Raw genomic sequence first — 13,805 nt, forward strand, 5'->3', positions numbered from 1 at the left:
ATAGAATTAACAATCATAAAATTAATACAAGCAAGCAGAAGCAGTTTTCATGTATTTTCAAGTATAAATAAAAGTTTGTGTTTGTCATGTAATGAAGCTTTGAATATTGCAAAGATACGCAGACTTACCAAAGCCTACAGGAGCAGATAGCAGCCAGAAAAGAGAAACAAACAGCGGGTTAATTCAGTATTTGTAACACAAAACAATATGGTTGACACATAGGTTTCAAAAAAAATAAAAAATACTTATTTTTGAAAAAACAAACAAAACATTATGAACACTTTTCAAGAGATCAAAAATTATACCAAACACAACTTCCAAATGAAAGGCAAATGGACTTCAGGAGCAAGTGTTGTGAGAATATTCTAAAGTTTACATTAAGAAGCAAACAAAAGCTGATGATCATTAGAATCTGAGCTGTTACCAGTATGAAGCAGCGTGTATTAGATTTTACAGATTATGAAATGATAATTTTTGTTGCAGTGATAACAATTTGATTTTGATAGGAATAAGCAGCACATGAAAAGCTGTGGCTCAGAAATAGAATAGTTATGAGCATTATAGAGAGATGTGTTTAAGAAAGGGCAAAAGAAGAACCAAGAGGCACAGTTTAAAAAAATTGACAGTTCCAAGCAACAATACTGTATCATAAACTGTGGTATCTTACCTACCAATGCTTAAGAGGTGAAAGGTTATGACAACACAATTTGTAGATGCAGGTTTGTTGCTCAGAGCAGTCGAAATATAACCAAATGAAAAAAGTTAATGACATGCATTTTAAAGAGAAAGCACAAGATAGAACACCTTACAGCTTGTATAATGTGATGAATAATAATAAATTGTATGAAGTGAATTGGATGGTTTGGTCATGAAAGGGTTTCAGGATCTATTAAACTTAAATAAATTCAAGTAAGACCATGCTGGAAAAAAAACATTATTTCCCCAAAAGCAAAAGCCAAAAGTTTCCCTAATCTACATGTTTACAAAAAATGTACTGATTCCAATGTTAACTATTTAGAACTAAGTATGTATTGAGAAGAAATTTAAAAAGTAGGTAGTGTACACATCAAACATTTTGTTGTATCACTAATATTTTCTTTACATCAGGATGTGGTGCACCCGTATCAAGGCCTGATCATGAGACATGTTAAGCAGGTATGTAGGTCAAAGACACAACTTCTGGGGGCTCCACCATTACCATTAACTCACATCAAAACACTGCCAGGACCTTACAAGCAAGAAATACTCTTGCAAATAAAGAAGATTTAATTTTGTATGACAGTTGTCACAAAATAAAATCCACTTAAAGACTTAAAATGTCAAATGTGATGTAGCAGCTATACAATTAAAATAAAACAAACCTAAGTGAAACACAAAAATAAAAAAAGGTGATCGAAAACACAACCATTCACGTGGCCTAACTGGATTGTGAACACTTAGTCCACAAACCTTGATTTTGGTGACTGCTTCCTCCACCATGGTTTTCTTGAGTCTCCTGCGACGTTTTCGACCGTTTCCTTCTTCTTCGACTTCCACAGAGCCGAGGAAGATAAGACGAAATATGGTGCCTGCGGGGAGGGGCACATCGGCGCCCAGCCGGTCCACATGTGGGTTGCTGGGAACCACCCTCAGGCCCCCATGGGGGTGTCCCGACCACTGTCCGGCCTCCAGCAGCGAGAGCTGGTCGTCCACGTCGCAGTAGGTGGGAGGAAGAGGCCCGGAGGCTGCTGGTCCCGGTCCCGGGCAGGGTCCAGATGGTCCCGGCCTCAGGAGGGGCGCCAACGGCAAGGAGAGCGGGGCGTGGGGCCCATGGGCAACGTGCAGGCCGGGGGCGGGTACCAGCTCGTGGCCCTGGGTACCCACAGCCCCGCCCTGCCCTCTCCTCGGAGCGACCTGAGGGCCGTCGAACAGCACCTCACCTTGCTGGCCCTGCGATCCGATAGGAGCACCACCACCTCATCAGCCTCCTGGCGAGGGGAAGGGACGGAGCGAAGGGAGACTCAAGTCTTGCATCATGCCGCTCGCCAATAGGCGAGGGATAACTGATAAACTTTACATTAAAATAAATTTAGATCAAATTTAGATTTAACGGGTGGCACATTGCCAGTTTGTGTGATTTACAAAGCCAAAGTTACCAAGAGAGCGTGCACATCACATGAGATGGTGCTTGTTTACATGCACAATCACAATTATTTTATTCCTCATGAGAAGTTGATAGGCTTAACTCATTGACAATATTGTGATACAAAAAAATACCGTCCGTGTTCATGAGTAAAGGTGCATAAATACTATATGGTGTTTGTGCCTAGTACCTATCAACTAAGAGTATTATACAAAATTTGTGTTAGTGCATCTTACTTCTTTCTTTGTTTTCATTTTCTTGCAGTGATTATCAGCTGTGGAGTTTACATACAGTAACAATTTTTCTTTTTTAATGTACAAAAAGAGGCAAATTAAAACAAAGCAGAATTTAATTATCACAAAGTGATCTCTTCTGTGGCTCTTAAAATAGATAAAATCTGTATTACTACATAACAACAGCTGTCATTGTTATTACTGCAGTTGAACTGATTAACAGCTTTCTATAGAACTTTAGTAATAGAATTAACAATCATAAAATTAATACAAGCAAGCAGAAGCAGTTTTCATGTATTTTCAAGTATAAATAAAAGTTTGTGTTTGTCATGTAATGAAGCTTTGAATATGTACACTACCAACAAATTTCTTACATTTTATTTGCAGCCCCAAGGCTAGATGGAATATGATTTTGCCTATTTTCTTTAGAGGTTCAAAGTGAATACTCTCACCAAAAGTTAGATTTCTAGCTATAGAATACTAAAGAAGAGTTCTTTCCTCCCAGACAAGGGCTTGACTAACTTCACAGAAAATTACAACTGGACACAACCTGCACTAAAATATGTAAATTTCACTCCATAAACACACGTCACTTGAATCACAATACAGGGAAGAAATATTGAGTTAACCTTAAGACTAGGAACACATGCAAACATGAAATGTTTATAAACATGGTTTTTTGCTGGGAAATGTGAGTTGGACGACTACATAAATTATTCACAGCATTGACACATTTCAGTGCATAAAATCACACTCTGGCAGTGTTTGGTGGGTAAGTGGCGGGCAAATTGCACAGCAAGAGCAAAGAAGAGACTTTGAAAAAAAACATTTAAAAATCAAATAATAGATTCGTGTTTACAGATTCATAAAAAAGCTGCTGTTGGCATAGATCTCTCTTAAGGTGGGCACATAAACACAACAGTGAAGAAAATACTAACAGATTTAACAAAAAAAAAAAAAGGGGGGGGGGAAGAGGGGTGTGAAAATAGATTCTCTTTTACTTTCTAGAAAACAATAAAAAATAAATAAAATCAAAGTTAAGTTTTATGTACTGAAACAAACACTTTGTTGTTGTTAAGGCTGGATTTGAGAGTAGATAAAATGTTTTCAGTCAAATTAAATTTCTCACTAAATTTTACAAAGCAGACATAAACAGCAACAAAAACGAAACGCTTTCATTCAAGAGGCTGTATTTTTAATGTCAGTTAGCTGATTAAGTGGTAGAAAGAACCACGTGAAACCAAATAAGTGCTCAGTCAGCTGAGGCTGGGAGAATCTTAAGTAATCCATTAATAATTACATACGGAAGAATAAATAGGATGATCTTTGATAAGAATTAAACAGGGTGGCTTCCTTTATGAAAATAATAAGAAATATGAGAAACATGATGGTGAAAAGAAAACAGTGTGCTCTATTCTACATGGATCCCAGCGGTGTAACTAGGAAATACAAATACAAATATCACTATGAAGTTTTTGGTGAAAATGACATGAAGAACAGCACTTGGTCTAGAGTTGTGTACAGATATGAAGGTTGCTAGGGTTGCTTGGCTCAATTAGGGTGTTGGCAACTAAGGTATGAGATGGAAATGGCGTGATGTCGTACAAGCAGAAATTATACAATTACATTGTAATGTCTGAGTCCGATAGTTTCCTTCTCAAACCACATCTCAACAAGCGACCCAAATAACCCCACCAAGTAACCCTACCAGGATGCAGCTTTTCACAGCATGTTAGATACAACAAAGAGCAAGAAAACTTTTGACTATTTGTTTGAATCAAGGTACCATTTTTTTTTTTTTTTTTTTTTTTTTTTTTTTTTTTTTTGGGGGGGGGGTTGTAAATTGGAAGGTATGTTTAATATTGTAAGCCACTATGCCACCATGCAATCATGCAATATAGAAATAGAAGCAAAGATGAAATAGTTAAAACCAGAAACAGGAAATCTGCCAATCAAACTGTATATGCTTTGATTTTCATTTCATCTGCTAACAGCTGTGCTGCCACAGTATTTGAAAGTACTAGTACTTTAACTTGTAGGGTAAAACATTGAGGGTTAAATGTGGAATTTAGTACAGTACAGTATGATATGTTAGACTCAGTGCAATCTTCTGAATACAGAAGAGGTATGAATAAGAAATCAAGGGTTGGGCTAGTAAATCATAGAACTGTAGAACTGACCAAAAACTTTTCAGCTCACAATAGTATCTCGTTTAACCTGGCCAACAGTAGGATGGTACTTATCGATTTAAGCAACGTTTCAGAAGAGTGACAGTATTCAGGATTGTCATATTCACTCAATCCAACAACCCTAATTACTGCTACACTTTCCACAAAGATAAAAAACCGTAGCCAACATTGCTGTAAGTAATATTTACTAATAAACCATAAGATTGACAGCTCAAACCCTTAAAATCTTTTCACTATGGACAGATTATTCCAAACTCTAAGCTTATACGTACTGCAATATACTAATTGGTAGAAAGAAAGGAATTAAAAAACAGAGACTGCCTGTTTTGAAAAAGGACAAACCAACATAGAACTAATTGACATGCACTTTTAAAGGTCTGAAATCAATGGTAGAGGTATGGTTATAGGATTACCAACTTTATAATGGAAAAGATTAATAATTTACCTTAATTCTTGATACTGCTTCTTCTGCTTGCATCATGCGAGTTGTTTTGGTAGGTTGCCCCTCACAGACAAGTTGTGTGGAACCTAGATATCTTGCCCGAAATAATACTCCTTCAATCAATACTGCAGGATCCCAACGACCATCTGGATAGATAAAAAAAAAAAAAAGTTGACTTCAAACTCTACTGCAGTGATACAACAATGAACGGAGTGTTCATTATCACAAACTACCTAGTACTTACACAATAGTTATCCAATAAGTAGAGAGCAAGGAAGAAAGAAAAGGACACAAAAATAGAAGCATTAAACCAAAGCCATTATTCTGCATGCATCAAACCATCCCTGTACCATCTTAGAGTTAGTTTGAATGTGAAATTTTTTTTGGAGAGGAAGATAAAATAAATGTGACACAAATAAATTGGTAAGAAGAAATCAAGGTATAGGAATTGGAACAAGACATGCTAATAGATTCCGTTTCTTCAGCTTATGAAGATCTACAAAAGCTATTGACTTACCCTCTTTGTTTCTTCCTTTCTTCTTTCCAGTTTCCTTGTCCTGCACCAAAGGGAAAAAAAAATTAGTACTCCTTCAACAAGCAACGTAAAATCTCTCAAAATACTACAAAATACAGTATAATAAACACACAACAGAATTTGTCAAAAACTGCACAGTTACTTTGTGTAAAAAAAGCAAAAGCATGCATTGTAAATGCAATGAGAAATTAAAAACAAAACAAGAGGGGGAGGCATCTACATTCTGAGATGTACATCGTAACAATGATAAACAATAACTATGGTAAATAGAGGGGGGAATTCAATTGAGAGATAGAATAGATATCTAGATAGAACAACAGATGTCTGAACTGGGTATTTACATCTACCATAAAAATAGGTTTTTTAAAGGTTATTTTGCAGAAATCACCTCACTTGACTGCTAAAGTGGTTCACTTTCAAAAACCTATACAAAAGTTTTATGATATTGATGTCTGCGAGAGCTCATAGTATAGGATTCTATTCTATAATATGGGAATCAAGTAAGCAGGTATACTCAAAGGAAAATTTCAATGCTATTTAGGTAATACTCTCTCTCTCTCTGCTTACTTCGGAACATAATTGACAATATGTAGCAGAGCTTCTTAGTCTTTGTCTGTACAAAGAACCTTGGATGGGGCGCGAAAGAGGACTCACAAAAGACCTCGTCATGATTGGCCTGCTCAAGACACTAGGTCGAGCAAAGGGGCAAACTGAAGGTCTCACACAAGGCCTCTGACGGCCTGGACGCAGAACTGAACCGAACCGCCAGTGGAGCTGGCAGCATGAGAAGGGAGCAAAATTTTTAGATACATTAGCAGAGATTAGAACATAACTTTCCATTAACAAAACATTTACCCGCTCATTGTACTTAGAAAAGAATTTCATGACAATAAATTTTTCCACTTAAAAATCCTACAACATAATTACCAGTAACTACACTTGAAAATATACAAAAAGTAGATTTTTCACACATAAAAATCAACTTTGAAGTAAAATTTTCTGTCAGCTTGACAGACCACAGGTCAGAACTGTACGTCACATGCTAAGAATTGAGTTGATAATAAAATACATGCAAGGCAAACGATGAGAGATCAAAATTCACATCACAGAGTTGGTCAGCTTCAAATGCCTCACATACTGTAATATGGTTAGTGAATGAATCAATTAAAAAAAGAATAGAGGCCAAGAGAAGAGTGCATTCAAGAAATCGCATGCAAGGTCACACAAAACAGGCCACACCTTTTTGTTCTTGCCCACAGCATTGGCCTCCGCAGCACTCCTGGGTGAGGGAGTCTTATCTGGGGATGTTAGTTCATTAGAGGAAGTTGCAATATCATTTGAATTTGCATTAGAAGAAATGGAATTTGATGTGGGGACACAAGGCTGAGTAGAGAGGTCAACGGTTGGTGACAGAAGTGCTGCCACAGAAAGTGATGGGTGTGGAGGAGAGGATATCTTAGATTGTGCTAAAAGAGGGGTGGTTGCTGAGCATCCACCATTTTTTGAAAGTGAGGAGGAGGACTGGGAAGAAGGCATAACGGTTCGAGATTTGGTAGATTTCCGCCACCCTTTCTGCAAGGCAAATAGGAGCACAGAAGAAAGAATGAATGAATACAATGGGGATTGAAGAAGAAAACACAGTGAGCCAAAGAGAAACAGAGTTTTCAAACTCATGGATTACTTTAGTATGACGTAAAAGTGTATGCTCACCGTTTGTGGTTCATAAAAACCAATGTCATCCGTTCGAAGTTGACCAAGCAATCGATCTGTTTCAAGGTCGGTGTCTGCTTCATCTAGTAAGAATGTTACAGAATAAGTTTCATTTCCATCTTGTGGTAGAATCAAAATCCCTTCCATATGACAATAACTCACCATCATCTGCATGTTCATCACCACTCAAAGTTGAGTTCCGTAAGTTATCACAGTTTCTTCTTCTGTAGAATATCAAAATTTTAATTGAGGAAGTTATAGACAAGCCCAGTCTTAAATACAACTCAACACTTCATATCAATGCTGTGTTCTTTTAGTTTCATTTTAAGTTCATTACCTTGGTACCCAAATTGGGCTGGCTGTTGGCTGTGGAGGCTCACTTTCAACAGATTTGACAGGCAAAGTCTTGGCTCTTTGAATAGCTAATCTAATGTCCTTAATGACTTCTTCAACACCTTCTCCGGAATTCACTGACGAAACTGAGCTGCGGCATGGCAAGCTCTGAGAGACATTGTCAGGGGTACTTCCTGCTTGGTTACGATGAGGCGCAGGAGCAGGTGGAGGTGGTGTATTCTGAGAGCCACCAGCTGCACACCATTGGGCTGAAAGAAGTTTTACTGGATAAGAAATGCCAACAAATGTACCAAAAGAAAAGGGAAAGAGATCAGAAGAGTTGCAAAATGAAAAGTCAGTTTACCTAAAGGGTCCAAAGCTTCTAATTCAGGATCTGGGTAAGAACTGTCTCGATCTCTGTCTCTGGTAGACACACTATTTGTATTTGTATTATTAGTAGAACTTGAATTCATATGCCCAGTCAAGTGATCCAGGGGTTCTGAATGTTCTGATCTATCATCTAGTTTTGATCGTCCTGACCGCTGTCCAAGTTCTCTCTCTATTTCAGTAATTTGCCGTTTCATCAACATGACCTGTAGAACACACACATGATAAAAACACAGTTGTGGAAATAGAGGTAAAATAATAATAGTAATAATAATTGGAATAAAGCTGCAACCCTCACAGTGGGATTATTGTTGTCTGTATCACTAGCATGACCAGATGAAAGACCATCTTCTAGAACAGGCATGCTAGAGTACAAGCGCATTGCATCAACAGGTAAGCCAGACCCTATGTCCCCTAGACCACTTGACAGTCCACTGCCTAGACCTCCAGTTAAGCCCTGAAACAACCACCACATGTAGAAACACCACCAAAGCGTCAGTGTTACAAATTGCACGCACACGCACACACGTACACACGCGCACGCGCACCCGCGCACGCGCACACGCACACGCACACACACACACACGAACAGACTACATGCAGAATACTTTGACACGCACAGTAGCAATCCCAGGAGTGTCCCCATCAGTGAGAAGTAAGGAAACTTCACTATCCAAGTCACCACAGTTAGAATCACAGTCTGTTGTTTCTGGTGAAAGAGTGAAATTTCGGCTGTGACCGACCTATGGAAGCGAAACCAACACCATGGCATTTGATTAAAAGCAGTTCAGTAGATGACAAAATGTCTTTGTCATTTCCGCTTCCCATTGATGTCACTCAGTTCTTACCTGAAGACCAACTTCAGTGTCTCCCAGATCCTCTGTTGAGCCACTTCCAGTCGAAAGTTCCATTAGGTTGTTCTCCTGCTCATTTTCTGGCTGTTCCTGCAAAGTGACCACATCACAACCAGTTACTGAAAAGTGGGAGAGCCCTACTTTGTCCTTATCTATACAGTATCTATTATTAAATTTATGAGAAGTTTTTGACTGAATTCAATTACACCATGAAAAAAACAATACATAAATGTAAAAGCAAAGTGAAAATCGTGAAACCCTAGTCACAAGGGAGATATTTTTGGTAGAAAGCATACAAAAGGGTTTTGAATTCACCAACATCTAAGGCTTCATTCTAAAATGTTACAATATTCTATATATTTATACACACAAACATAAAATGAACCTCTTGCTCAAGTAATTATACTAAACAAAGTGAGTTGAATGTGAGCTGAAATTGTCTACAGTGAAAAGTAAAATAGGGTGAACAGATAAAATGCAAATGCAATTTTAAAATTGAAAACATGCTGCATTCAGGTTCCTCATGCATATGGAAAAATATTAGAGCACTGAGCGGAGCACTAACACTGATGTACAATGCACATATCATATATTGGTCCAATTGTTTTCTTTCTTTAATAACTACAGTAAAAGCTTGAAAGCAATTTTTACCTAAAGATACATTACATCTTTTGTGCATTTTTTAAACATTTGTGAATAAATATAACAATTTAGATAATTTTTCACAGACTGTATTACTGTGTTCTGCTATAGAAAAATGCAGGAAGCAACTAAAATTTTGAGAAAAGGGGGAATTAAGGAATACTGACTGAAAACATACAAAAAGATAACTTATTACTTGCTAACAAAAGAAAAGCAAACTTCCAATCAGGCACCAAGCTAATGCCTCAAGAGCTGTACCTGTAAGGAAATGAGGTCGTTGGTAGTGCTTGGAACATCATTATGAGGTGATTCCGTTCCACTATGCTCTGGAACTGCTTTAGCTAATCTCAAACCCACATAAGCACTTCCAGACCCAGAATTGCAAGATGATGCATTCTGTCCTGACTGTCTCCGTAATTCGTACTCTAGCTCCTGTTAAGAATAGTATGTTGTATGCAAAAAGAAGTCACTGTGATCATAAACTAACTTAGCCATCTGACATTAACACAACACTGAACAAAACTACTGAGCAAGGGCCAAAAAATTGATAGAACTGACCACATTGATTTGAATATCAAAATAACCACTATAAGATCAACACATAACTACAGTAGAAATATAGAAATCCACTTTAGATGTGGGCAAATATTCAAAAAGAATATAATTTTAGAATTGTGTATTGCTTTTCCCACAAAAGATTGATATAGAATAATGTCTGAATCTCACTGATGTACTGAAGTAAACAACACTTTGGGAGTGCGCACAGAAGTTTAAATATTACTTTACCTGAAAATGGGAATTATCTTCATTGTTCGGAATGTCTGAGGAAGGTTTGAAAAATTCTTCTAGGACTTTCCTTGTTTCCGAAAATTCATACAAGTAATCAAAGGTTGAGTTGGTTGTACTTGCAGTGCTTGTTGGTGGTGATAAATTACAATCTGGTAGGACCCTCTGTTAAAACACAAAATATCAGGTGTAATAGATGAACTGACATAATAAAAGTTTCTAAGTAATGGTAGAAAAGGAAAGAACTGCTTTGGCCACAAGCAAGGGTGCGCAGGCAAGCTTTTATACCTGAGGAAAGCCAGGACGAGGTGTGAGAAGGGAAGGGGAGCTGAGGAGACTGTGAGCAGAAGGTAAAGTTGGATGAGATGGTCCATGCGAGCCTCCTGATTCTCCTTGGCGAGGACCATAGCGTTTTGGTGAACCCTCGTAGTCTGCTATGGGGAGACCACCAATGATTCGAGAGCCTTTTCGACTAGCTGCTGAACGATTTCCAGCAAGATGGCTACCAGAGAGACTGCTTGGAAGCACATTTCGGCTACTTGGAATGTCATCTGATTCATCAGGTCCATCCTCGCGGTCAGGCGAGAGAGAGTCATTTTCAGCATCAGATACCGATGTTGACACCTGCAGATACCAAGCAAAGCATCTACACACTACTCACTGGAAAGCAGTATAGAGAATGGGACTTCATACTACAGGTAAAACAGATATGAGAAAAAAATAGGAATCTTGAAATACAGATAAATAGAATCTTATTAAGTAATTGTCTACAAGTATATTTCAAGAGAGGTAGAACTTGAAAGAGAGTGAGCAAAAGGAAACTGCCTCATTCTGCCTATAAGCTCACAGAGAGGAGCAGCAATGCATTTCAAGGAAGAAATTGACAGGTCACCTTAAAGTAATGAGAAGGTGCTCTATGATGTCCTGGTGGACTAGGTGTGGAAGCAGCGGAAGAAGAATCATTCCCTCGCCAATTTTCGCCAATATCATCAAAAACAACGACCTCTCCACCTCCCATATTTAGGGTTGGAGCCGTTGTTGGAACTGGCTCGTAAGATGCATTACCACTTACTGGAAAAGGTTAAATTCATATGAAACATTAAATTTGTAGAGATTTCCAAATGATGCATACAATATCAAGATTTTTTAGGTTTCTAAAAAATTAATAGAAAGGAATGTCACTCACACTTACGAGATGGAATGCCCCCACGATGCCTTCCTCTAGAATCAGAGGAAAACATGTCGGTAACATCTCTAGAATTTCTTTGTCTTTTAGCCTCTCCACATCTGGAAGTGAAAACAAAAAGTAAGATACATTGAAAATACATTTTTTACTATAAAAGTAGCTTCAAAGAAATATTTGATTTAACACAAAACAAAAACTGACCTTGATCGTAGTTCCCACACTCTCCTTTCTGAAGTTTCAGTCTTAATGGTCTTGCTAGAATTGGAGTCATCTCGCTCTCGAGATTCACGAACATGGCGTCCCTTGCGACCAGGCTTGCTCCGACTCTGGCAAAATACTTCCCTTCCTCCAGCTATTTCAATAATTCTGAAAACAAGATAAGAAACAATGTTAAAATGTATTCTAGTAAGACTGAAATTGCAAATGTTGTATTGCATATGAAATAAATGAGATCCACTACACTAAATCATTTTATGTTCTGTAGGAAAGATTTATAATCTATACCTGGCTGCCAATGTTTTTAACCAAAAGTAATAATCAAAAAAGTCTTAACAACACATTACAGATTAAAACTTGAGAACTTCTTTGCACACAGGATTTTATCAACTAATGTCTCGGAGGGAACCTTATACAGTAATTTATTCAAACGATTTGAGTATTACAACTGCTAGTGCCTCTAAAAATATGTTTATTGGAAATGAACTACAATGCAGTGATGCACAGTCTGTGCGCTTATTGCATTAGCTATTTTGTCTATAGCTAACCTAATTAAATTTCCTTCAATCCCTACTTATTTCTGCACTTTAATCAACAACGACAATTTTCCCAGTCCTACAGCAATCTTAGAAATGGTGGTTGTTGGTAACAATGACTTTTCCCATTCTTGTAACTGCACCACTATGAACGTGTACAAAGGAAGAGGAGGGGGGATGAAACATGAAAGTCCCCAAAGGTAATGATGGTCATTCTTTATCACCTGGAGTCCCGCAGTTTGTAGGCGCTTGAGCTTCCCTCGCCATGGTTCTCATGGCTAGCCTGGCCCAGCGGGGACTGAGCCTGGCCCTGAGCCTGTGCCTGGGGCAGGCTAGCTGCTGGGCCCGGGCCATCACTATCATTGCTCTCGTCGTCCGATGAGTCTACAGCACTGGCACTTGCGTCATCCGCCTCTTCATCGCAATCCAGCCTGTTGACCACAGGAGAATTCAAGACCCTAAGTGACTAGTCATACTCATATTGTTCTTTCGAATCCTATGTCTAGAGTCTAATAGGCAAAAGTTACGGGACGAGAGCAGAGGTCTACAGGTTTAGTTTAAGAAAAGAAATAGAAGTGAAAGGGGGCGGCATGGGGCATGCAGGTAACATGCACTGTATAAAGGTTCCACCAAGATTTGAAAGACGTGGCAGATTCGGCGGAGATAGAGGGAAAGAAGAAACATCAAAAAAGCGCTGCCGTTTATCTACGACATGGATAGATGAAACAGACACCAGAAGGAGTAAACATCAAGAGATGAGCACAACATCAAACCCAAACTCCAACCTTTCATGTTATCCTATTTAGGTGGTGTATGTGAGGGAGCTAGTGCATTTCAGTACATAAATTGAAAACATTTCATACACAAAGCAGAGTAAAACTAGAGGAAAAGTTAATTTTTGACTAAACCGTAAAAATACAATTATTTTAGCTCACTCAAGCAGGATGATAGCAATGGTTATAAAAAAACAACTAAACTTCTTGTTCACATGCACAAGCGGGAGCAAGGGTACTAAAAACTAGTAGAGACCCAAGGAAATTAGGAAAAAAAAACAGTAGAGGGAAACAACAAAATGTCAGCAGTAACTACTTGTGGATATATATTGGGCAAACATCACAGATCATTCAAATTAGTATATTGTCTGACATGCGCACTTCGCACTCAATTAACGAGTCTATAAACTAACAGAAAATTGACCCGATCAATGCGGCCCTCCCATATGGCAGGGTTTAATTAAAGAGGGGCAAATTTTTAGCTGAGGTATATATGTACACTTAAAAAGTCACACAAATTTGTGGATCCTTTTTTTTTTTTAAGTGAAAGATTTCTTAGGAATGATCTTATAGGGAACTGGTTCAGTACTCTCACAATCCATAATCAACACAAGAAAATCTCTCGTACCTCTCGCTGTCCCGAGTCTGACCCAGCCCCTGTCCCTTCTTGCTGTCCATCAGGCCGATCTTGTTGTGCTCATTGAGGCGACTGGTTGCCACATTGAGGCTTAGACTGAGGCTGTCCCTCGGACGGCACTTGGGGAACAGTTCCGTGATGCGCTCGCTGGAGGCCAAGCTGTCCAACTGGGGGCCGGCCACACTCGTCATCTTTCATCGCGAACGAATCAATCTGAAAAAAAA

General features: G+C 38.5%; 1 protein-coding gene across 16 annotated transcripts in view; it reads right to left on the reverse strand.

Annotated features, from left to right (window-relative positions):
- Positions 1–13,805, reverse strand: part of LOC113202824 (uncharacterized) — a 60,046-nt gene that overhangs the window by 4,254 nt on the left and 41,987 nt on the right. For 4 of the 16 annotated variants that reach the window (XM_052265535.1, XM_052265537.1, XM_052265536.1 and 1 more), the window contains 19 exons: positions 13,573–13,794; positions 12,396–12,602; positions 11,621–11,785; positions 11,420–11,520; positions 11,126–11,304; positions 10,522–10,857; positions 10,234–10,398; positions 9,706–9,879; positions 8,800–8,895; positions 8,572–8,694; positions 8,250–8,408; positions 7,929–8,157; positions 7,569–7,833; positions 7,394–7,455; positions 7,232–7,314; positions 6,761–7,093; positions 5,504–5,543; positions 4,990–5,132; positions 1,450–1,929 (listed from right to left, as the gene is read on the reverse strand). In XM_052265535.1, coding sequence (XP_052121495.1) covers positions 1,450–1,929; positions 4,990–5,132; positions 5,504–5,543; positions 6,761–7,093; positions 7,232–7,314; positions 7,394–7,455; positions 7,569–7,833; positions 7,929–8,157; positions 8,250–8,408; positions 8,572–8,694; positions 8,800–8,895; positions 9,706–9,879; positions 10,234–10,398; positions 10,522–10,857; positions 11,126–11,304; positions 11,420–11,520; positions 11,621–11,785; positions 12,396–12,602; positions 13,573–13,772 — 3,540 coding nt within the window. In that variant the 5' untranslated portion in view covers positions 13,773–13,794. The remainder of the gene's footprint in view (positions 1–1,449; positions 1,930–4,989; positions 5,133–5,503; positions 5,544–6,760; positions 7,094–7,231; positions 7,315–7,393; positions 7,456–7,568; positions 7,834–7,928; positions 8,158–8,249; positions 8,409–8,571; positions 8,695–8,799; positions 8,896–9,705; positions 9,880–10,233; positions 10,399–10,521; positions 10,858–11,125; positions 11,305–11,419; positions 11,521–11,620; positions 11,786–12,395; positions 12,603–13,572; positions 13,795–13,805) is intronic. The other 12 variants (XM_052265539.1, XM_052265541.1, XM_052265544.1 and 9 more) reach the window with 12 other exon arrangements.

The sequence above is a fragment of the Frankliniella occidentalis genome, unplaced genomic scaffold (assembly GCF_000697945.3).
Source record: "Frankliniella occidentalis isolate FOCC.00 unplaced genomic scaffold, Focc_3.1 Scaffold28, whole genome shotgun sequence".
NCBI classification, from domain to species: domain Eukaryota; kingdom Metazoa; phylum Arthropoda; class Insecta; order Thysanoptera; family Thripidae; genus Frankliniella; species Frankliniella occidentalis.